This window comes from Pongo pygmaeus, chromosome 2 (assembly GCF_028885625.2).
Source record: "Pongo pygmaeus isolate AG05252 chromosome 2, NHGRI_mPonPyg2-v2.0_pri, whole genome shotgun sequence".
Lineage (NCBI taxonomy): Eukaryota > Metazoa > Chordata > Mammalia > Primates > Hominidae > Pongo > Pongo pygmaeus.
The window spans coordinates 150,479,781-150,505,426 of record NC_085930.1 but is presented as its reverse complement, the minus strand read 5'-3'; the positions used below and the strand labels follow the sequence as shown (position 1 = coordinate 150,505,426).

General features: G+C 45.4%; 1 protein-coding gene across 1 annotated transcript in view; it reads right to left on the bottom strand.

Annotated features, from left to right (window-relative positions):
- The window catches only part of GRK7 (G protein-coupled receptor kinase 7), a 54,545-nt gene that overhangs the window by 6,933 nt on the left and 21,966 nt on the right, over positions 1-25,646 (bottom strand). The window contains exon 5 of the mRNA XM_054480206.2: positions 4,518-4,792. Coding sequence (XP_054336181.1) covers positions 4,518-4,792 — 275 coding nt within the window. The remainder of the gene's footprint in view (positions 1-4,517; positions 4,793-25,646) is intronic.

Sequence of the window (25,646 nt, the reverse complement as noted above, 5' to 3'; positions counted from 1 at the left end):
CAACCACAGTTCTGTCATTAAAATAGCAGGCTGATTATTTCACTCTTACATCTTTCCCTGGCAGTTCTGTGCAGGGCTCTTTCAGCCCATCATTGTGCGGTACACTTTGAACAAATAGGAGAGGCTGTTGCTGGAGGCAGTATCTTTTGTAACAGCCAAAGAGGCAGCTGCAGGGAGGACTTCTGCTCATTGGAGTGGAATATATTTCAGAGCATTAACAGAGGCTCTCGTACTGTGGAACCCCACACAGAGATTACAATGGATTTTCTTATAATAGTCAATGAAGCAAAGATACCACCTGCCTATACATGAGGCCCACAAGGGAATTTGGTCTGCCAAGAACAGTAGGTATTGGCATGAAATTGTTTGTTGGAGAAGCACTTAAGTCAGAGACTTTCACGATTATTTGCTGTTGTTCTGCTGCACTGCCTGACCAGAATAAAACCGGCAAAAACTTAAGTGGTCTTCAGCATTTATTTTATTGGAAGACCCTGTAGTTGATCCCATCTGGAGACCCTGGAGATGCTCAGAAAAGCTTTTGGCTTTTCTGCAAAATTAACTCCCAGACCCATAAAGGCAAAGAAGGTAATCCTTTTCAGTGATGTCTAAAGGAGAAGGGTTTTTAATTCATTTCAAATGCTTAAGAAGGCAACAGGGAGGGAGCATTTGAACTCTGCTGTGTAACATGCTGTCGAGGCATTTGCCTTGACTTGGAGGATGCCCACTACATTAATCCAACGTGATCTCATTTGATTAAATTTTTTAAAAATATAGAGTTGAAATAAGTGTTGGAAGATTCTGCAATTATAGAGGCCGTAAGAAAAAAGAATGTTGCAAGATTTTCTGTTTCACTGAACAGCTGTTTTTTGTATGCCTTTCCTCTAATGTTGTAAACAGTCTTATTCAAAACAGTCACAACAACAGATGCTTTATTTAAAAGGCTTTGCTTGAGGAAGCAGCTTCAGGCAGTGACCAGTGTTTAGTGTGCTTTAAAGTGGTGTTTACAGTGTTTTAAGGTAGCATTTTCATGAAGTTTGTTAATATTTCATTTTGTAAATCCAAAGTCTGCTTATAGAGTATTAAGATATGTTTTATTTTATTTTTATTAAAAAAAGTTTTTTTTTGAGACAGAGTTTTGCTCTTATCGCCCAGGCTGGAGTGCAGTGGCGTGATCTTGGCTCACTTCAACCTCCGCCTCCCAGGTTCAAGCTATTCCCCTGCCTTGGCCTCCTGAGTAGCTGGGATTACAGGCGCCCGCCACTGCATCCGGCTAATTTTTTGTATTTTTTTAGTAGAGACGGGGTTTCATCATGTTGGCCAAGCTGGTCTCGAACTCCTGACCTCAGGTGACCCACCCGCCTTGGCCTCCCAAAGTGCTGGGATTACAGGTATGAGCCACCGTGCCTGGCCAAAATAGATTTTAAATCAAACGTGGGAATTGAGGCATCCAAGTGGGTGTTGTTCCCTTCAGGGAAGTCATCTAAAGAGACCTTCCTCCTGACTCAGCCACTGCTGCCGCACCTTTGGATACTCACTGAACTTGAAGACCATGAGGGTAGAGATTGTTAGTGATTGTCAGTGGTCACCATATCCTATTTGATTCTCACTCCTGGGCACGCAGAAGACACTAGTCAGTGCCCTCACCCATAGGCAGGACCCGAGGACTAGTTCTGGCCAACAGAACTGTGTGTGAAGTGTGTGGGATCGAGACCATCCTGACCAACATGGTGAAACCCCGTCTCTACTAAAAATACAAAAATTAGCTGGGTGTGGTGGTGGGTGCCTGTAATCCCAGCTACTCGGGAGGCCAAGGCAGAAGAATTGCTTGAAACTGGGAGGCTGAGAGATTGCAGTGAGCCAAGATTGTGCCATTGCACTCCAGCCTGGGCAGCAGAGCAAGACTCAGTCTCAAAAACTAATAATAATAATAAATAATTTGTAGGTCTCCAATAACTGAATGTAAAAGGGTAAGAGGGTAGAGAATGCGTTTCCTCCCTGACAATGTGTGAGTGTACACATATAAATCTCTCTCTGAGAGGGAGAGAGAGAGAGAGAGAGAGGGAGAGAAAGGAAGGGAAGGAGGGATGTGGGGAGACAGAGAGAAAAGAGGTGGGAGAGAGAGGGAGAGAGAGGAAGGGAAGGAGGGATGGGGAGAGAGAGAGAGAAAAGAGGGCAGAGAGAGAGATTGATTGATTGATTTAATTTAAGGCTTTGTAAATCCAAAGTCTGCAGGGTAGTTTAGCAGGCTGGAAACCCAGGGAAGGATTGCAGTTCGACCCCAAAGGTAGTTTGCTAGCAGAATCACCATTTCTTCTGGGGAAGTCAGTCTTTTCTTATTAAGGCTTTCAACTGATTGGATCAGGCCTATCCACATTATGGACGGTAATCTACTTTACTCAAAGTCTACTGATTTAAATGTTAATCTCATCTAAAAATCTGCCCAGAAATATCTCAATAATATTTGACCAAATATCTGAGTACTGTGGCCTAACCAAGTTGACACATAAAATTAACCATCACACCCACAACCCCCCCCCATTTTATATATGAGGATATTGAGACTCAAGGAAAGTAATTCAATTGCTTGAGGTAAAATGACCAGTCTATAGCAGAGCTAGGACATGAATCTATGTCTGTGAATCTAAAGCTCTTGATTTTCTCCCTACACAACATAGTCACTCACTGCCAAGGGTCTTTTCACAGGCCAACTTTTACTTCTTTTTTTCTTCTAGAGTATCTTTTTTTTAGAGACAGGGTCTTGCTCTGTCACCCATGCTGGAGTATAGTGGCATGATCATAGCTCACTGCAGCCTTGAGCTCCTGGGCTCAAGTGATCCTCCCACCTCAGCCTCTTGAGTAGCTGGGACTACAGGCATGCACTTCTACACCTGGCTAATATTTGTATTTTACATAGAGGCATGGGCTCTCTATGTTGCTTAGGCTGGTCTTGAACTCCTGGGCTCAAGCAATCCTCCCACCTTGGCCTTCCAAAGTTTTAAGATTACAGGCATGACCACTGCGCCCGGCCTTCTAAAATACCTTGATCTTATTCTATCATAAACAATGAAACTTGGCTTCAATTTTAACAGTTGGCAACATCATAAATATTTTTTGAAGGACTGATGATATCCTATGGGAGACATTTGAAAGGAACAGAATTTTCCAGAGCTATGACTATCAGTACTGGTAGTTTTATGTTTTCATTTTAATTATTATTATTATTATTTTGAGATGGAGTCTTGCTCTGTTGCCCAGGCTGCAGTGCAGTGGCATGATCTCAGCTCACTGCAACCTCCACCTCCTGGGTTCAAGTGATTCTCGTGCCTTAGCCTCCTGGTTATCTGGGATTACAGGCGGCTGCCACCACTCCTGGCTATTCTTTTGTATTTTTAGTAGACATAGGGTTTCACCATATGTTGGCCAGGCTGGTCTTAAACTCCTAACTTCAGGTGATCTGCCACCTCAACCTCCCAAAGTGCTGGCGTGAGCCACCATGCCTGGCTCACAGGCGTGAGCCACTGTGCCCATCCTATTTTAATTATTTTTGAATAGACAATGTAACAGTGTTAAGTACATTCACACTACATTGTTATGCAACCAATCTCCAGAGCTCTTCATCTTGTAAAACAGATAATTTGTACTCATTAGACAACTTCCCATTTCTCCTCCCCTTAACCCCAGGAAACTGCCGTTCTACTTACTTTCTTTCTTTTTTTTTTGAGATGGAGTCTCGCTCTGTCACCCAGGCTGGAGTGCGGTGGCTCGATCTCGGCTCACTGCAACCTCTGCTGCCTGGGTTCAGGTAATTCTCCTGCCTCAGCCTCCCAAGTAGTTGGGATTACAGGCACCTGCCACCGCGCCTGGCTAATTTTTGTAGTTTTATTAGAGATGGGGTTTCACCATCTTGGCCAGGCTGGTTTTGAACTCCTGACCTTGTGATCCACCCGCCTCAGCCTCCCAGAGTACTGGCATTACAGGCATGAGCCACCCTGCCCGGCCTTCTACTTTCCATCTCTATGAATTTGACTACTCTAGGTACCTCATATAAGTGGAATCATGCAATATTTGTTTTGTTTTATGGCTGTATGTGATTTTAATACATTTATTTACTCAACGTGGTTCAGATGCAAAAGAAACTAAGGTGATACAGTGAAAATTCTTATTTGCATCCCCATCCCCAGCCCCCAATTTCCCTTCACCTGACATAACCAATTCTATAAATTCCTTGAAATATTCTATACAACCATTTGAATTATGTATTCTTTTTTCTTTTTTTAATGCAAGCTGCTTTGCACCTCACTTTTCCACCTTAAAATACATCTTGGAGATTGTTCCATAGAAAGTGCTAATAGTGTTTGAAAGTATTAGAAATATTTAATTTAACCATATAATATGCAAATAAAAATAAGAAAATCATAATACTTAATTCCAAGACTTTGCCACAAATCAAAAGTATTCTCCTAATCCCTGTGGACAATACCGGTGTCAGCAATCCTCTCTGTTACATGCTAGTTTACCTGCTTCCTAAGCGTTGCTCTGGTTTCTTAGCCAAGAAGAGCCTGCAAATATCTTTTGCTTCCTCTGTGAAGTTATCATGCTGGAATTTGACCTCATCTTGCAGAGTTCTTTGCTTTAGATCCTCTTTACTGACCTTTTCCTTGTAATCTTTGAATGGTGTTCGTCCAGCAACCATTTCATAAATGCTGCATCCCATGGCAAACCAGTCCACAGGATAGGAATAACTTACCTTTTCCATTAGGATCTCAGGAGCCATGTAACCATTGGTTCCAGCCTGTAACATCCCAAACAAAAAACAAGACAACACAGAACAAAGACACTAAGGTGAGTGTAGCAGACACTGCTGACTGCCTACCTAATACACATTCTCCTTTTCTTCCCTTGTTGAGGGAACCCTAATTTGTTTGGGGTGGCAATGTGTCTAACCTATTCTTTGTGCTGCTTTCCCAGCAGCTTTGGGTGCAGCCAGGGGAGGCCATGCTATCCATTTTGGCCAATGAGATAAAGAGTTGGTGGCTAAGGTCATCCTGAAAAGGGACGCCGTAGCTGCTCTTGATGTGGGAAAATCTGTTAACTCTCTTAGGCTCATCACCTCATCTTTAAGATGAAAAGTTCAAGTGGATGTCTGTAAGATCCCCTAAGCTCTGCCTTTTTAAAAATTCACAGATAATAGAAAATTAGACGCATATGATTTTTTAAGGTTGAGCACTTTATTACTAATATTAAATGTTCATATATTGTCTATGATGTTTCTTACTCTATGTGCTATGTAATAACATTAACATCACACACCTCTGCCTGTCTCTGCACTGAATAATTAACACTGTCATTTTAATTCAGGAAATTCCACACACACATGAAATTTCATTTTACATGCATGACTATGTATTATAGGCACACTTCTACCGACAATATATGCCAAATGATCATTAGATTAAATATATATACATATTCACTTTATATATATACATACATACATATTTATTTCTATATATAATACATACATATTTATATATACTTGTATGTATGGTAAATTACACATAAAATTTACTATCTAAATCATTTTGCAGTGTAAGTTCAGTAGTGTTAAGTACATTCTCACTGTTGTGCAACCAATCTCCAGAACTACTCATCTTGTAAAACTGATAATTTACACTCATTAAACAACTTGCCATTCTTCCTCCCCTCAACCCCAGGAAACCACCATTTTACTTTCTCTCTCTATGAATTTGACTATTCTAGTTACCTCATATAAGTGGAATCATGCAATAATTGTCTTTTTATGGCTGCATTGATTTTAATACATGTGTTTACTCAACAAACATTTAATGAAATCTACAACACACCTTGCAATTTTAAGGTATATATATATATGTGTATATATATATGTGTATATATATATGTGTATATATATATGTGTATATATATATGTGTATATATATATGTGTATATATATATGTGTATATATATATATATATATATTTTTTTGAGATGGAGTCTTGTTGTGTCACCAGGCTGGAATGCAGTGTCCTGATCTCAGCTCACTGCAACCTCTATCTCCTAGGTTCAAGCCGTTCTCCTGCCTCAGCCTCCCAGGTAGCTGGGATTACAGGTGCCTGCCACCACGCCTGGCTAATTTTTGTATTTTTTGTGGAGATGGGGTTTCACCATGTTGGCCAGGCTGGTCTTGAACCCCTGACCTCAAGTGAGCCTCCCGCCTCGGCCTCCCAAAGTGCTGAGATTACAGGTGTGAGCCACTGTGCCTGGCCCACTTGGACTTTTCGGAGAGCAATATGACAGAGAGCAATGGGAAACAAAAGATAACAAATTGTTCCTGTCTTTCAACCAGATTATTTAACTTTGGAGTATGTACCTCAAAGAAGAGACTCAGAAGAAAGAAAAAGGAATCTATATTGAGATGTTCATAACTTCATTAACTCAGAATGGTCACGAGCTGGAAACACCCAAAGGCCCATCAATAAGATGATAAACCAGAGTCTATTGTTAATACCAAGGAATTTATATATGTAATGATTGTCATCCACTGATTACAACTATGCATTTCAGTACTTCAGGAAAGGTTGGAAAAGTTGGATGCAGTGGTGTGTGCCTGTAGTCCCAGCTACTCAAAAGGCTGAAATGGGAGGATCCCTTCAGCCAAGGAGTTCGAGGCTGTAGTGCGATAGACGAGCCACAGCACTCTAGCCTGGGTAACTTTGTGAGACCCCGTCTCTACGAAGAAAACATTAGAAAGTGTTGAGCTGTGCATTAGGTGTTTTATTTCTAGTTGCTTAAGTATTTTTTACTGTAATGCTTTAGAAATATGAAATTTCATGGATGATTTCTACATGGATCACAACAAGAAAAAACATAAACAATCCAAGTACTAATGAAGAGTGATTGGCCTGAACAAGAAAGTTCTGGAAGTGACTAGGGTCTAACGGGCTGTGCATGAGTCAGCATGGTACTGCTGTTTTCAGAGAAGCTGGTATCTAATTTGGGTGACCATATGTTCCGGTTTGCTTGGGACAGTCCCGGTTTACATCTATTGCCCTGGCCTCTTGTCCAGTTTTGCATTTGTCCAGAAAAAAGGGTCCTGTAGGCGCCTCTGAGGCCCAGGATACAGTCTTACTCATCTTTGTCTCCAAATCCAGGCACTTATCACAGGGCCTCACCTGGTGCATGCCATGTTTTTAAATAAATAACGACAAAGACGGTGACTAGATGTTTTCCATTCACTACGCAGAAAACATTTGTTGAGTCATGCCCTGCAATGAGTTCCAGGGATACCGAGACCTGTAAGGCCTGGCCCTTGCCCTTGAGGATTTAGAGACTGGTAGAGACAGACAGGTCAGAAGATTGATTCAATAGAGTGCGGAGCACGTGCAGGGGGGCCCACGGGGTCAGTATGTGCATGTGTGTGTATCTGATTGTGTGTGTATGTGATTGTGTGTGTATGTGATTGTGTGTGTATGTGTGTGTATGTGATTGTGTGTGTATGTGGGTGTATGTGAGTGTGTGTGTGTGTATGAGTGTGTGTGTATGTGAGTGGGTGTATGTGTATGTATGTGTGTATGCGTGTTTGGGTGTATGAGTGTGTGTGAGTGCATGTGTGTGTGCGAGTGGGTGTGTGTATGTGAGTGTGGTGTGTATGTGAGTGTATGTGTATGTGAGTATGCATACGTGTTTGTGTGAGCATACATATGTGTTAATGTGTGTGTGAGTGTACGTGAGCATCTGTGTATGACAGCGTGTATGTGTATGTGTGCATATGTGTGTGTATGTGAGCGTGTGTGTATGTGCATGTGTGCATATGTGTGCGTGTATGTGAGTGTGTGTGTATGTGTATGTGTGCATGTGAGTGTGTGTATGTATGTGTATGTGAGGGTGAGTGTATGTGTGAATGTGCATGTGTGTATGAGAGCATGTGTGTATGTGTGTGTATGTGTACGTGTGTGTATGTGTGCATGTGTGTGGGTGTGTGTATGTATGTGTGTATGTATGTGTGTGTGAGTGTGTGAGTGTGTGTATGTATGTGTATGTGTATGTATGTGTGTGTTATGTGAGCGTGTGTATGTGTGTGTGTGTTGAGAATACTTCACTGAAGAGCCACAGCTGGCTGAATATGAGGGAAACACCTAGAAGGCTATCCAGGTAATGAGCATGTGCAAGAGATGGAGTCAGAAAAAGTGCAAGGTATTGACGGAGCTTTAAGGAATTTGGTGTTTCTAGAATACATGATCTGGGGGAAGGCCATGGAGGGAGGGGAGATGGGATTGAGAAACTGTATGCTAAGGTAGCAGAATCTATTCCCAGTCTCCCTTTTCCTTTGCCTCCCTCTATCATGCAATGCCAGATGACTAAAGACAACATCTCTCTCAGCCTTCTTTGCACACAGGATAGTGATATGAGCTTTATTTGAGAGGTGTGCAAGCTGAAGGTGCAAAGGCTTGGAAAAAAGAGAAGTGAGTTTACTCGAAAATAAATAAAAGATGTAAGATTGATTAAATGGATGGATGGAGAGGATGGATAGATAGATGGACATTTGATAAAGCAAATCTAGTAAAATGTTAATGATATACAAGGAATATTATTTGGCCATAGAAAGGAATGATGTATAGCCGGCAGTGGTGGCTCACACCTGTAATCCCAGCACTTTGTGAGGCTGAGGCGGGCGGATCACGAGGTCAGGAGTTAGAAACCAGCCTGGTCAACGTGGTGAAAACCCGTCTCTACTAAAAATACAAAAAATAGCCGGGTGCGCCTGTAATCCCAGCTACTTGGGAGGCTGAGACAGGAGAATTGCTTGAACCTGGGAGGCAGAGGTTGCAGTGAGCCGAGATGGTGCCATTGCACCCCAGCCTGAATGACAGAGCAAGACTCCGTTTTGGGGGAGGGGAGAGTGGGGAAGAAAGGAATGAAGTACTGATACATGCTTCAACATGGGTGAACCTTGAAAACATGCTAAATGGAAGAAGCTGGTCACAAATGACCATGTGTTGCATGATTCCATTTATATGAGATGTCTAATATAGGCAATTCCAGAGACAGAAAATAGATGAATGCTTGCTTAGGGGTGGAAGAGCAGAGTAATGGAAGTGACTGCTAAAGGATATAGGATTTCTTTTGGGGGTGAAGAAAATGTTTTAAAGTTGATTGTGGTAATGTTTGCACACCTCTGTAAATATACTAAAAACCAGTACTTTTTTTTTTTTTTTTTTTTTTGAGACATCTGTCGCCATCTGGAGTGCAGTAGTGTGATCTTGGCTCACTGTAGCCTCCACCTCCCGGGTTCAAGCGATTCTCCTGCCTCAGCTCCTGAATAGCTGGGACTACAGGCGTGCACCACCATGCCTGGCTATTTTTTTTTTTTTTTTTTTTCAGTAGAGACAGGGTTTCACCATGTTGGCCAGGCTGGTCTTAAACTCCTGACCTCAGGTGATCCATCCTCCTTGGCCTTCCAAAGTGCTGGGATTACAGGCATGAGCCACCGCGCCCAGCCAGTACACTTTAAATGAATAGTTCTTATGGTACTTAAATTATATCTCAATAAAGCTGTTAAAAATGTCAGTGATAAACTCTAGGTAATGGGTATTTCAAAGGTGCTCGTGTGAAATTCTTTCAACTTTGCTGTACGCTTGGAAGATTTTATAATAGAATATGCAGAAGGGAAAAGGAGAGTGAGGGAAGGGGGATGTGATGCCCCGCTGGCTGCTGGTTCATCAGGCACAAGGGAGTCTTCTGGAAGAGGCACAAGGAGGAAGCACAGGAGAGAGTGGATGAGGGGGATGCAGCTGCCCAGTCCTTCCCATCTCCTGTTTCCATTGCTCAGGGATTATCCGAAGAGCTATATTGCCAGACATGTCATCCAGTTGATTAGCAGCTGCCCAGGAAATAAGGCTCCATACCCCACAGGATAATGTTTCATCCAGTTCTGAAAGTGGAGGGGCAACGCAGCCTAGATGTGCTGCTGACAGAGAACTGTCCAAGGGGGAGAGAAAAGGAGGCAGTAGAGGGAATGTAGGAAGGTGCGTGAGGTTTGTGGTCCAGTACACCAATATGATGAAATTTCTCAAGGACATACTTTGATGTGGGGCTTTTTTCATCCACGGTGCTGGCTATCATGGCTATCAGCTGGCCCCTCAATCCAGAAACCAACGGCTGTCTATACTGGGAAATTATCTCATACTATTTGTGTGTGTGTGTCTGTGTGTGTGACAGAGAAAGAGAGTTTCAGTCTGTCACCCAGGTTGGAAGTGCAGTGGTTCAATCGTGGCTCACTGCAGCTTCCACCTCCCAGGCTCAAGCAATCTTCCCACTTCAGCCTCCTGATAGCTGGAACCACAGGTGCATGCCACCATGCCTGGTTAATTTTTTTTTCTTTGGTACAGATGGGGTCTCTCTCTGTTTCCCAGGCTAGTTCTGGGGTCCTCCTGCCTTGGCCTCTCAAAGTGCTGGGATTACAGACATGAGCCACCACATCCAACCTCTCATAGTATTTCTTTGATCATTTTCTCCCTCGCATTTTGTCTCTTCTCTTTTTTTCAGAAATATTGAACTTATCCTTTACGTTTCTTACCTTTTGCTCCTAATGTCCACTCCTGTCTCTTATTTCTTTTTGAGGGGCATAGGGGGAGACTTCCCCCATTTTTTTTCCCAATTCTTCTATGTTTAAAAAAGTATTTTATTATGGGAAACTTCAAATATATACAAAACAGAGGTAGAATAATAAACCCAAAGTAGTCTTCACCTGGCTTCAACAATTACCCACACATGGCCAATATTGTCTCATCTATGTCCCTTCCCACTTCTCCTGACTGTTCTAGTCATGCATCATTTGTATTTCACTATGAATCTCTAAAAGATAAGGTCACTTAGAAAACACACTAAAACAAAGCACTAAAATAACATTATCTCATTTAAAAAATAAGAATAATTATTTAATATTATCTGGACATATTTGTATACCAACTGTCCTATAAACTTTTAAAAGTAAAATTTAAACTTAAATCATACAATCATTTAAACAATCATTAAACTTTTGTTTAAATTTGGATCAAATGTGGTTCATACAATGATTGTCTCTTAAATCTCTTTTCTAGGCTCCTCCTCTGTCTTTTTTCCCCACCTAGCAAGTTTTTGTTGAAAAAAGGGGCCAAACTGTAGTTTCCCACAGTCAGATTTTGCTCACTGCATTCCTGTGGTGTCATTTAACATGTTCCTCTATTCTTTGCATTTCTTTTCTTTTTTTTTTTTGAGATGGAGTCTCGCTCTGTCGCCCAGGCTGGAGTGTAGTGGTGCGATCTCGGCTCACTGCAAGCTCCGCCTCCCGGGTTCACGCCATTCTCCTGCCTCAGCCTCCCAAGTAGCTGGGACTACAGGCGCCCGCCACCACGCCTGGCTAATTTTTTTGTATTTTTTAGTAGAGATGGGGTTTCACCATGTTAGCCAGGATGGTCTCAATCTCCTGACCTTGTGATCCGCCTGCCTCGGCCTCCCAAAGTGCTGGGATCGCAGGTGTGAGTCACTGCACCTGGCCCATGCATTTCTTGTAAACTGATGGCTAGACATAGAGGCTTAATTCTTCTACTTAACTTTTCATTTTTGCCAATATGATTTCATTGATACATAATTAATATACAATAACGTGTACAGTTCTTAGATAGTCAGCTCAATGAATTTTAATAATTAAATACACCCTCATAAATACCACCCAAACAAGATATAAAACATTTCTGTCTGTCCAGAAAGTTCCCTTGTGCCCCTTGCCAGTCAGTCCTCCCCACTTCTCAGGCAAACACTTTTTGATTTCCGTTACTATAGATTAGTTTTGTCTGTCCTTGAATGTTATATAAATGGAATTGTATAGTATGTATTCTTTCATGTCCAACTTATTGTATTTAATGTATCTTTAAGATTTGTCCATGTTTTTCTGCAAATGTATTTACATATTTTTTATTTCCAAATGTCCTTGTTCTCTGAATGTTCCTTGATTTATAGCATTTGTTCTTGTTTCATGGAGGCCTTATCTTCTCTTTAATCTCAAAAGATAATAATTACAAGTTTTAAAAAATAGTCTCTTGTGTTCCCTGCATCGTTCCTGTTTTCTACAAGTTCTTTTCCTCTGATTGTTTTGGTTCTGTCTTTCATTTTGAAGAGTTTTGTTTTTTTTTTTGTTTGTTTTTTTTTTTTACAAATGACAATTGATCTTTGTCTGGTCATTCATATTTAAGAGTGAAGCACCAAAAAGCTGACTATAAGCTATGTGGAGTCCAGCTTATCAACTGACGAGAGGGATCAGGTGGGATATCTCCATACCCCACCTGAGAGGTATCAGCCTGCCTGCTCTCATTTGGGGAACTGAGATGGGAAGGAGCTGAGGGTCTCCCTGAATATAGTATTTCACTTCCCACAGCTCTCCTTTGGGCCTCATGTTCTTGGGTCCTGCTTCTATCTGGTTCTTTATGACTCTGCTGGGGTGGCAGAGGCATAAAGAAAGACTATAAACAACATCCAAACGAAGTTAAGTCAGTGGCAGTCAGTAAGTTCTATTCAGCAACATTTATGGTGAGTTTGCTCTGTGTGGCACCCGCCCAATGAGCACATTTCAAAGGTGAGTGACATTAAGGATTAAAGTTACTAATGAGGATACTGGATAAATCTAAGTTGCTCAGTAGAAGGTGTAGGGTGAAAGCGGACAACATACCTTGCCATGAACAAAGGATTGTGAAACACATGCTGAGAGAAAAATTGGAAATAATAATGGAAAACATTATTGAGCGCTTATTCCATACTAAATATTTTCCGTAGTGCTTTATGTGAATTCCTCATTTGATCTCCATAATAACCCTATGAGATAGCGTCCATTCTGCAGATTAGGAAACTGAACCATAGAGAGGTTAAATCTTGCCTAAGATCACCAACCTAAGAATCACACACAGGCTGCACTTTTTTTTTTTTTTTTTTTGAGACCGAGCCTCACTCTATCACCCAGGCTGGAGTGCAGTGGCACAATCTTGGCTCACTGCAACCTCCGCCTCCCAGGTTCAAGTGATTCTCCTGCCTCAGCCTCCTGAGTAGCTGGGATTACAGGCGCCCATCACCACGCCCGGCTAATTTTGTATTTTTAGTAGAGACAGGGTTTCACCATGTTAGCTAGGCTGGTCTCGAACTCCTGACCTCCTGTGATCTACCCGCCACAGCCTCCCAAAGGGCTGGGATTACAGGCGTGACCCACCATGCCTGCCCTGGCCTGCACTTTTCACTACTACATTATTCCGCCTCTATGGAAGTAGGTGAAGTGACTTTTTCTTACCCTTCCAAGTTCCCTTCAGGATTTCTTTTCTCCGTTATAGAGTCCCCTTATTCCCTCTCCCTATTTGCCCAGTACTAAGTCCTTGATCTTTAGCATTCTTGCTAAAGACGTTTCCCTTCCCCTTATCCCAGTGAATTCTCCATTCTTTGCCTGTTTCAGGCTGGCTCGGCTGCTCCACACAGCAGAGGGTTCTGGGAGATGGGACCAGACCCTGGGTCATGCTCTGCAACCACCTCCCCAAGGAAATAAGTAAAGAATTGGCCTGCCATCTTTACAGCCCTGTAGACCCCCTGGTGTAGTGGAAAGAGCATGAGACAGCATGCAGGAAGGCCTTAGATTCATTCCAAATAATTTTCAGGACTAAATTCACCTCTTGGTCCTAAAGACAGAAAATGTCAGCCATGGAACTTTGAAGGGCACCACCTCCTTGAAGAGCGGAGGTATTTCACTGAGGAGAATGGAATTAGAGGCGCACGCCAGACTTTAAGCACCCACATTCCATTGCAGCCTCCAGCTGAAAAAATTAATTGCCTGCCCTTTATGCCATTTGTCTTCTGCATGTGAACTGCCTCCTCAGAGTAGGGTGGGAGGAGAGAACGCGCCAAGCAGCGTGGAGCAGGTCCAACCACGCTGACCTCTTACAGCTCAGTTTAACTCCTGCAGTTACACAGGGCCCTGCGCCTCTGTCTCAGCAGCATCAGAACCGTCTCCTTCAGTGCATGTGACCAGAACCGCCATGCCCAGGGCTGTAGGGATTGCCCGAGTGTCAGCACCTCTTAGTGGAGGGGTGTGTGTGTGTGTGTGTGTGTTTTATCCTTTTCTGGGTTTTACCTTATTTTACTTTGGGTTTTATGGTGCCTTTTCCAGACCCACACAGTCAACACCTGGTCAGGCAAAAACCAAGTATACCCAGCATTGGGCGACATCGAGCAACAGACCTCACGGGGTTTAGGACGCCTGGCAGTGCCAGTGCCCCTCCCCCATCCCCTCAGGGGCAGCGGGAAGTCCTAGTACAGTAGTCTCAAGCTTAGTCCCATCAGGGCCACCTGTCACCTACAGGTGTCCAGACATTGGGGAAGGTAGACACCTTAAGGTTGGATTAAGATCCCAAGCCCGTCCAGATACCCCCTACATTGTTCTTGCTGTTGGGTGCTGGCTTCTTCCATTGACCCTGTAGCTGTCACTCTCAACAGAACTGGCAGGGCCCAGGCTGGCCCTAGACAGAGTCCCAGTGTGGCTCTGGACAACCAGGAACCAGACTGTGACCTTCGCAGTGCAGACAACAGGGAGGGGCTTCTGGTGGAGCTGAGAGGGCACAGTTCACATCTTAACAGTTTTACGAGTCCATGAAAAAGTATGAGTGTGCGCAGGTCCTTCAAGGTCAAGGACACGAGCAACCCTCCACCTCCCATTAAATCTGAAAACTTGGCAACCTCCAATTCCACTATCAAAAGAAAAGGCCGTGTCGGCCCTTGGAGTGGCCGGGCCAGGCTGGATTAGCGACGCAGACGGGGAGAAAGGAGCTGGAGAGGAAGCTCCGCGATCCCGGCGCGGCCCAACACACTGGCACGCCGAGCCAGAAACCGCCCGCGGATGCCTCTTCCCCCAGCTCATCACAAACCAGATCCAGTCGACAGCACAATCCAAACAGAAGAGGGAATCAGAATGTACATCTTTTGTTTGCCGTGGCAGGAGAACTGTTGAGCAGAGGAAAAAAACAAGCTGAGCTTAGCGCTATCAGCTGTTTCCTGGGGCTCTCTCCTTCCTTCCTCCGAGGGGGGCCTGGCCGCTTTGTTCTCGTTCCCAGCTGCTCCTCTGCGCCTTTAAGCGGTGGCCTTTGCAGACCTCGGAGGAATGCGGCCCTGGGACCCCAGGGGACTTAGCTCGAGGCTCCGCCCGCCCCGCGTGCTCGGCCCCAGGCCGCAGAATCAGGAGCGCCGCAGTGTCGCGCGGAGGCCGCTCCTGCCCCTGGCTTCGCAGGGCTTGCTTTCTTCCGCCACTTCCTGGGCGGGGAGGGCGCATCCCATCAGAGGCGGCTTCCTGCTCTCCCTGACACCCCTGGAAGGACACCCATTTCAGAGAGCCCACACAGGGAGCCCAAAAGAGGGGTCCTCGCAATAACGCTTTTTGCAGGGATAGAGTCTGGGGTGAAATGGCTCCCACACTGGCGTTGGTTTGCTGTAGTTCAGATCCCAGCTCTACCAGTTATAAGCTGGTCACCCACAGCCGCTTACTCAACCCTTCTGAGCCTCAGCAATTCTTGCCTTATGGGACTGTGATGAAGATTAAAACGATAAAACAGATTGGGTGTCGACCCAAAACCTGGCGCACAGCAGGCCTGCTACCACAGTACGTATTAGCGGCTGTTGTTACCATGCCTGGGTTCTGGTTGTCTCAGGCAGGACAGCTACACAAGACTCCATCAGACTGAAAGGCAGGGCCTGGCACATGGTCAGAGATCAATATTTCCCGTTCTTTCACTTGAGCGTGTTCTTCAGTGGTTTCATGTGCTGTGAATCTCTCTGGCAGCAGGCTGAGGCATACTTTCCACGGTGCCTCTAAGATGCTCAGAAGAAAACCACAAATGAAACCCCACACAGCTGTGAGGAAGCAAGACAACTGTGAGTGTCTGCTTGGCTCAACCCAGATGCAAGCTGCTCACCCACTACCCACTGCTGCAGCCTTGGGGTCCCGCTGGCTCCCTGTGCCTCGCAGAGAACAAAGCACAGCTGCAGAGGTCACCTGAGCAACTACAGTGCCTGTCAGGTGAGGCAGAAACAATGGCAACAGCGGGGATTGTGACTGAAGGTCTGGAGCTTCTTGTACAATCATTTCTTGAGTGCCTACCAAGTGGCTGACCCTCGGCTAGGCATTCATCTACTTTGTTTCTTAATCTTCTCATCAACGCTAAACGCAGGCAATATTAAGCAGGCTCAGAGAAGCAGTCTGACTTGCCTAAGTTCACGTGCAGGGCTGTGGCCAACCCATGCGCACATTTGTGCCAATTAGAAGGCACTCCAAATGTCTTGGTGCATGGAGCAAACCAGCCTCGCCTGTGACGTCAGCCCCCACTCTCCCATGCAGGGAGTCAGCCTGCACATCTGTACACAGCAGCCAGAGTAAGTGGCAGAACCAGGATTCAAATGCTCAAGCTCCTATCTCCTTGACCTGCAGGACCATATTTCATCAGCTGCGCATGATCTAAATGAACGCTCTGAGCTTCTAACATGTGTCTATATTAGATTAGATGATGCGGCAACCATTAGGTCCCTGAACTGTATCATCTCACATGACAGCCCCCTCCTGCCGCATCCTGCAGACCCCCTGGCCCAGCCTCTCCTTACTGCTGTGACTCCATTAGACAATGTGCAAGCCCACAGTTCCCTGAGTCCTCTGCTTCCCTCCCAGCCTTTCTATGCTCATTCTAACTCCTCCTCTTTGATTGTAATTCCAAGGCTATTTTTTTTTTAACATAGAGCAGAGTCTCGCTTTGTTGCCCAGGCTGGTCTCCATCTGCTGGGCTCAAGTGATCCTTGTGCCTTGGCCTCCCAAAATGCTGAGATTACAGGCATTGGCCACCACACCTGGCCCCAAGATTGATTTTGTCACTTCCCTGCTGAAAACCTTTCATCGGTTCCCCAGCAGCCTTGCCAATAGGTTCAAACTCCCCTTGTCCAACTCCTCCAGCCCCTAGGGCCTGGTGTCTGCTAAACTCTCTAGTTGTATCCTTTGTCACCCCTCCCACCTCATGACTCCACACTCCAGCCAGCTGCAAAGCCACTCTGTTCTGTGACTGAGCCTCAGGCCTTGTGCCGCGAGGACTTTATGCCGGGGTTTTCAACTGTGGCACTGTGGATGTTGTGGGCTGAATACGCTTTGTGTTGGGGGCTGTGCTATTCGTTGTAAGATGTTTGGCAGTATCCCTGGCCTCTACCCACTAGATGCTGGTAGCAGTTCCCCAGTCATGACAACCAAAACTGTCTCCAGACATTGCCAAATATCCCCAGGAAGTTTGGCAAAATCACCCCCCGTTGAGGACTATTGAGCTCTGCTGATCCCTTTACCTAGCGCATGCTCCTTCCTCTTTACCTGTCTGGCTTCATGTCTTTTAAGTCTTAACTTGGTTGTCCCTTCTTCTTGGAAGCCCTTCCTGACCCTGTGACTCCAGGTCCTCATGTTGGGCTGGGTGCCCTTCCTGTGTACCCAGCTCAGACAACCCTGATCACACCGTATTATCACTGCCCATGTCCTTGTCCATCCCTTTCCTCTCCTGGAACTTCACGAAGGCAGGCATTTGTTTGCCTGGTTCCCTATTTAGTATTCAGGGTCTTTGTTTGCCTGGTTCCCTGTTTAGTACTCAGGGTCTAAGTCTGTGCTTGTGACACAGCCTTATCTAACAAATCATTCTTGATACCCCATCTCCCTTAACCCCGTATCCAAACCATCACTGAGGCCTATTCAGTCTGAAATATTATATCGCCCCAATTCATCCACTGCGTTCTGTCTCCACTGCTCCCTCAGTGGTCTGAGCCCCATCACCTCTTACCTGGATTACAAAGACCACAAACTACCTGAATCTCCTCGAATCTGTTTCACTTCACCTGGGGTAATCTTTTCAAAACAAAATTTGAAACATGTTGTCCCCTTCATGAAACCCTGCCACAGCTTTTCCAGTGATCAGAGACGATCACCCAAAGTCCTTAACATGGCCCGTAATGCCAGGTTCCGTCTGGCCCCTGCCACCTCTCCATCTTCATTTGAACCACATTTCCTCTTACGATGTGCTTTTCATTTCCTGGCTTCCTTTTCATTTCCCCTAAAGCAAGAGATACTTGCCCAGACTATTGCCATGGCCTGAAGTGCTCTTCCCCACCTGTGGGGGCTACGGTGGTACTTGGCTCCAATCCCCTCTTCAGGTTCTTGGCCCCCGCCCTCCAGCTGCTGGGGCCAGGCCAGTTTCCAGTGCCCTTGGACAGGGCCCTGTGCTCAGAGGCATACCTTTACCGGGGTTTAATGCTGTTTGTAATCATTTATCTTTGAATTTGTGTCTTTTAAGTGAAGTCCAATAAGCCGATGGAGCTGTACTTGGAGCCTCAGCTCACACAGTCCCCCTCCTGCCACCTGCTTGCCTCCCAGGGATGGGTTCATGGCTGTCTGCTTCCCCACCTCCCACTTCTACCCCCACCCCCACCCAGTAACTATTGCCACTTTCTGCCTGGTAGGGGCCTGGACTCAGGTGCAGGGAGGGCTGGGGTCAGGCAGATGCTTCCTCAGATCCAGTCGTGGGATGGAGTCCTGGGTGTCTGTGAGGGTCTCTACTCACTCTTTCAGTATCCCAGAGCCTGGGGAAGTATGACATTAAATAGCAAATCCAAACCCCATGGCTGGTTGAAAAATAGAGCATGAAAGGAGGCTTTTTCCTGATATTTGAAGAAGAGGCCCTATATTTTTATTTCACAGTGAGCCCCCAAATTTATGTAGCCATGCCTGGCTGGGGCTCACAGCTGCCCCCCTCCCTGGGAACTGCCCTCTGCAGCAGGGACGGCATCCCAGGCTTCTGCCCCCTTCCAGCAGCTACTCACAGTCACTGTCACTGACTGCATCCTTAGGGATACACCAGTCTGGACCCCACCTAAATTTGGGACAACTCAGAAGAGTCATCCCAACTCCAGAGCTCCCTGAAGCATGGCTGAGGTCTTAGTCCCCACCGCCTGCCGCATTGCGGGTGAGGCTCTCTCTGCCCAGTCCTGCCTTCCTCATGGCTGCATCTCAGGAGAGCACTCCTGAGTAGAAGTATTTCTCCCACAATACTCTCAAAACACAAACCAGCCAGCAATCCATTCTGCAGCAGATGCCAGCTGGATGTCCTCTAATTCAAATCCATTATGACACTATCTCCTGGAGATAGTGCCAGGTCCCACAGGGTGATGGCTCAGTCCCCAAGGCTGCCTCCAGACTTTGAATGCCAGTGGCAAGTCCAGGCCTCCAAAACTTCTGACCCGCCAGCTATAAATTGAGGTTCCCAAAACCTCTCTTTGGGTTCAATTAATTTGCCACAGCAGCTCACAGAATGCAGGGAAACACTTATGTTTCCTGGTTTGTTATAAAGGATATTTTAAATGACACAAATAAGCAGCCAAATGAAGAGTCATACAGGACCAAGTCTGGAAGGGTCCCAAGTTCAGAAGCTTCTGCCCCCTTGGAGCTGGGGTGAGCCACACTCCCAGCACGTGGATGTGTTCTTGTTCATCTTCCTGGAAGCCTCCACGTGTTTGGCTATCAGGAAGCTCTCTGAACCCTGCCCTTCTAGGTTTTTATGGAGGCTTCATTACACAGGCATGACTAATAAAATCATTGGCCATTGGGGGATAGGCTGAAAGTCCTAACCCTCTAATCCTACCTTGGCTTTTCTGGTGACCAGTCTCCATCCTGCAGCTTCCTAGGGGCTGCCAGCCATCAGTCAACTCATTAATATACAAAAAGATGCTTTTCACTTTGAAGATTCCGAGGACTTTAGGAGTTGTATGCCAGAAAATGGGATGAAGACCAAATACATATTTCACAATATCATAGCTCCCCAATATCTTCCATGTGTAAATCTGTCTCAGAGTCTGTTTCCAGGGAGCCCAATCTGAGACACCACCAGAAACTCTTTGCTGAGTGAATTCCTTTCCTTCTAGTATCATGTAAGTTGAATTTCCCATATGGTTTACTTTTTGATTTTCACATATTAAGTCAAATCCTCCTTGGAGAGCCCAATGTACCATGTCTTCCCAGCATTTATCGTAAGTGATATTTAATACTTATTTCAATGATTATTAAGTTCCTTTTTTTTTTTTTTTTTTTTTGAGACAAAACCTTGCTCTGTTGCCCAGGTTGGAGTGCAGTGGCATGATCTCCACTCACTGCAACCTCCGTCTCTTGGGTTCAAGCAATTCTCCTGCCTCAGCCTCCCGAGTAGCTGGGACTACAGGCATGTGCTACAATGCCCGGCTAATTTTTTGTATTTTTAGTAGAGACAGGGTTTCACCAGGTTAGCCAGGCTGGTCTTGAACTCCTGACCTCAAGTGATCTGTCCGCCTCGGCTTCCCAAAGTGCTGGGATTACAGGCATGAGCCACCACGCCTGGTCTGAATGTTTATTAGGTTCTATCTCCCCCACTAGACTGTAAGCTTCATGAAGGCAGGAATCATGTCCATTTTCTGCTCTTCCTTCCATCCCTCAATTTTTTTTTTTTTTTTAGATGGATGGAGTCTTGCTTTGTCTCCCAGGCTGGAGTGCAATGGTGTGATTTTGGCTCACTACAACCTCCGCCTCCCGGGTTCAAGCGATTCTCCTACCTCAGCCTCCCAAGTAGCTGGGATTACAGGTGCCCACCACCACACCCGGCTAATTTTTGTATTTTTAGTAGATACAGGTTTTCACCATGTTGGCCAGGCTGGTCTGAAACTCCTGACCTCAGGTGATCTGCCCACCTTGGCCTCCCAAAGTGCTGGGATTACAGGCATGAGCCACTGCACCTGGCTATCCCTCATATTTAGAACAGTCCTGGCATGTGGGAAACACTTGATACATGTAAGTTGAATAAACAAGTAAGTGAGTGAGTGAATGAATAAAGGCATGCCTTTTGGATGAAGGAATGTTAAAAGTAATTACAGACTGTAATGAATATTTTTGAATGCCCTTGGTAGTGGTAAATAATTTAAGAATAGATTTAAAATTTCTGTAGGGGTCAAAAGTTAGTAGGAATTAAATTTGGTCAATGCTGGTGGTAATCCTTTTGGTCAGGCCAAAGTGTGACCATGACTTCATGCCTCATGTGACCAGAATGTCTCTCTTGTATGTCTTTCTTAAGCTAGATCTCAGAAGTGAGCACTTAAAGAAAGAAAACTGGGGGGCATGGCCACGATGGTTGTGACATATGGAGGCATTAGCTCCCAAGAAAACATGTTCAGAGGTCTTTTAAAAATCACCTTTCCAGTATGTCTCTAGCATTGTATTTGGTACAATAGATGCTTCAAAATAAATATAATACCAAACCTCTGTCTCCCATTATCCCTCTGAATGTGAGGAGTTGGTCAGAGACTTCAAGGCAGGACCAGGTATCTAAACATGTAACAAGCTTCTGGGTCACTATTCTAACCTCATTCCCATTCCTAACAAAATAGCAAATTTTAAAGACTCATATTGCATAATACCTGAAGGTCACTGCTCACCACATAGAATTCTGAATTTAAAAAGTGCAAGCATGATCCTCACTCCCCAATATTCCTATTATATTTACTTGGAATCTTTTACAATGATACAAACTAGTTTCACTGTGTGCATGTAGATGTCAACTGAGCACAGGAAGAAGTGCTTATCACATTTATTAAAAGTGCATGTTGACCCGGCGCGGTGGCTCACGCCTGTAATCCCAGCACTTTGAGAGGCCGAGGTGGGCAGATCACTTGAGGTCAGGAGTTCCAGACCAGCCTGGCCAACATGGTGAAACCCCGACTCTACTAAAAATACACAAATTAGCGGAGTGTGGTGGTGGGTGCCCGTAATGACAGCTATTCAGGAGGCTGAGGCATGAGAATTGCTTGAACCCCAGAGGCAGAGGTCACAGTGAGCCAAGATTGTGCAATTGCACTCCAGCCTAGGCAACAGAGCAAGACTCCATCTAAAAAAAAAAAAAAAAAAGTGCATGTAGACAGTGGCTGGAACATGTTTAATTGTACTGCACCTATGGGTAAGAAGCTGACTCTGAAATATTAATGGCCATTATTCCCTGTGTAGGTGGGGCTGATCCTTTTCTGAAGTCTTCCTTTCTCAGAGATTCAGCGAGGCTTGTGGTTGGTGTCCATATCAGACCAGACTGGGAAGATATGCTAATGTCATCACATGCACTTATTCTGTCTGAGTCTTACTAAGTGAAAAGACTTTTATAGCATTAAAAACCATAATGCTGGCTGGGTGCGGTGGCTCACACCTGTAATCCCAGCACTTTGGGAGGCCGAGGCATGCAGATCATGAGGTCAGGAGATCAAGACCACCCTGGCTAACTCTGTGAAACCCCGTCTCTACTAGAAATACAAAAAATTAGCTGGGTGTGGTAGCATGCGCTTGTAATCTCAGCTACACGGGAGGCTGAGACGGGAGAATTGCTTGAACCCGGGAGACGAAGGTTGCAGTGAGCTGAGATCGTGCCACTGCACTCCTGCCTGGGTTACAGAGTGAGACTTTGTCTCAAACAAACAAACAAAAAAACATAAGGCTATATGTTGCCATGTGCATGAACTCAATAAGGTGGAGTCAAAACTGTGAGCGCGTTTAAATCTGATGTGCCTGGAATCGTATCACATACTAGTACTGTGAGTTTGGGTCTCAATTTCCCTACCTGTACAATGGAGCTAAGAACAGTACCTAACTCAGAATCTTTTTGTAAAGGGTCCCAAGAGGCTCAGCTCATATGTAGAAAAGAGTTATCTACTTGGAACTCTTAGGTCCCATCATCCCGTGATTAAGGCGTCAGAAAGGTTCTAAACTTTTCAAACCATTGAGGTAACAGCAGTTATTAGGGGCCTCCACTGTTTTGTTTTGTGTTTTTTTGCCCATTTGGCATCCAGTCCCCATCTTTTGTATTGTGATTTTCCTGTGGGGAACACATTCTTCTGCTCTCGATCCATGAGATTTACGTGGGACAGACCTTCCTCTGGCTCCTGGGACAGGCAGTGATCTAGTCTCGGCCAATGGGATTGGTTGTGGTTGGACATGTGACCTGAGTTGTCCAGTGAGCGCCTTCTCTGGGAACCGTGAAGGAACTATTCATAAAGAAATGTTTTCCCTCTGTGGGACTGGTTCAGTTGGTAGGAAGTGTATGGAGCGGCTGGGGGATCCCGTGCAGGGTGTACCTACCTGAGAGTGAGGGCAACACAGAGAAGAGTGAAGCTGGGAAACAGAGACAGAGACTCCCAGGGACACTGCTCAGACACCTGGATCAGGCCAGGGCTTCCTAGTTAGGTAAACCGTTAATTTCATTTTTCTTAAGTAACATAGTTCTGTCCCATAATAACTGATTGATAGTCCAGTAAATCACAGGAACCTACTCTATCTGTTCATCTTTTGAGTTTAAAACTTCTTTCCTCCTAGGCCAGGTGCAGTGGCTCACACCTGCAATCCCAGTACTTCAGGAGGCTGAGGCAAGCTGATCACATGAGGCCAGGAGTTCAAGACTAGCTTGGCCAACATGGTGAAATCCCATCTCTACTAAAAATACAAAAATTAGCCAGGCGTGGTGGCGCTTGAACCTCAGCCAGGCGTGGTAGTGCTTGAACCTGAGAGGCGGAGGTTTCAGTGAGCTGAGATCACGCCACTGCACTCCAGCCTGGGTGACAGAATGAGACTTTGTCTCAAACCAGCAAACTTCTTTCCTCCAGATAATCCAAAGACTATCTCATAGATTCAAAAGTGGTAGCAATTGCAGAGACGTCTTAAGGCCCACTTGAGAGGGCAGACATGGTGAAATGAGTGATGAAGCTGGGACAAGAACTCAGGTTTCAGCCTCTCAGGCCAATGCTCTTCAGCCCCGGCCTCTCCTTGCGTGTCTGCCTCAGTCTCTCAAACCTGGGCAGACCTGCTCCTTTCCATCCTTGAAGCACCTCCCGGAGTCACTACCCAGCTACCAGCTGCCAGGAGACCCCACGGGGCAGAAGTCACCGTGTTCTAGGAGAGGTTCACTGTCCTCTAGCCCTCCACTGAGGACAGCCCCATTTTAAGAGAAGCATGTAAAGGTCTGGATCTTGATGGAGCCCAGGTAAGAGGCCAGGGGGCTGAGCTCTGTTTAGAGCCCAGGACCCAGCCTCAGGCCCGCATTACCTCATATGCGGATTATTACAGTAGCTCTTGGCGGGTTCCCGTTTCTCCCCAGCTCTAGTCTCTTTCTCTTTCATTTTAGATAGTGTCAGAATCATCTTCCTAAGGAATCACTCTGGTCATGGCACTTTCTTGTTCAAAAACCTTCAATGGCTCCCTACTGCCTGTAGAACAACATCCAAAGTACTTTACCCAGTGTCCTTCAGTGGTGAGAAAGGGCCTGTGTCCCCCCAGGGAGGCACAGCTCATACCCAGGGAAGAGTTACCCACTTGGAAGAATCATGTCCAGAGTTCTAAATTCAATTACAGCCTCCAGTTCTAATAAATAGGCAGTAGGTATTATTTGTTTTTGTTCTCGTTTTTTTGTTTGTTTGTTTGTTTGTTTAGAGACAAGGTCTTGCTCTGTCACTCAGGCTGGAGTGCAGTGGTGTGATCACGGCTACCTGCAGCCTCAAACTCCCAGGCTCAAGCAATCCTCCTGCCTCAGCCTCCTGAGTAGCTGGGATTACAGGTGCATACCATCATGCCCAGGTAATTTTTTTTTTTTTTTAAGAGGCAAAGTCTTGCTATGTTGCCTAGACTGGTCTCAAACTCCTGGCCTCAAGAGATTCTCCCACCTTGGCTTCCCAAAGTGTTGGGATTACAGGCGTGAGTCACAGCACCTGACCGGTGGTAGGTATTCTGATTCCTGTGAGAAAGGAAAATATTATCCCTCTAACAGTGTCCAGCACTTTGATATCTTCTCTATTAATTTTTTTTTTTTTTTTGAGGCAGAGTCTCACTCCGTTGCCCAGGCTGGAGTGCAGTGGCGCAATCTCGGCTCACTGCAACTTCTGCCTCCCAGGTTCAAGCAATTCTCCTGCCTCAGCCACTTGAGTAGCTGGGATTACAGGTGCCTGCCATCATATCTGGTTAATTTTTGTATTTTTAGTAGAGATGGGGTTTCACCATGTTGGCCAGGCTGGTCTCAAGCTCCTGACCTCAGGTGACCCACCTGCCTCAGCCTCCCAGAGTGCTGGGATTATAGGCATCAGCCATAGCACCCAGCCCTTCTCCACTAATTTTGATGCTACCCTACAATATTTCTCTGGCTACCTTCCTTTATTAACTATTTGTATGAGTTTTCTACAGATGTGTAACAAATTACCACAAACTTAGTAACTTAAAACAGTTCATTTATTAGCTTGCAGTTCCGTAGGTCAGAAGTTCTGGCACAGCATGGCAGGGCTCTTTGGTCAGGGACTCACAGGCTAATAAAACGGAGATGTTGGTCAGGCTACATTCTGATCTGGAGCCCAAGGTCCTCTTCCAAGTGTATGTGGTGATGGCAGAATTCAGTTCACTCTGGCTGTAGAAAGGAGGCCCCTGTTTCCTTGCTGGCTGTCAGGGAGAGGCAGGTTTGAGTGCCTAGAGTCCACCTACATACCTTGCTCCTCCATCTTCAAAGCCAGCAGGG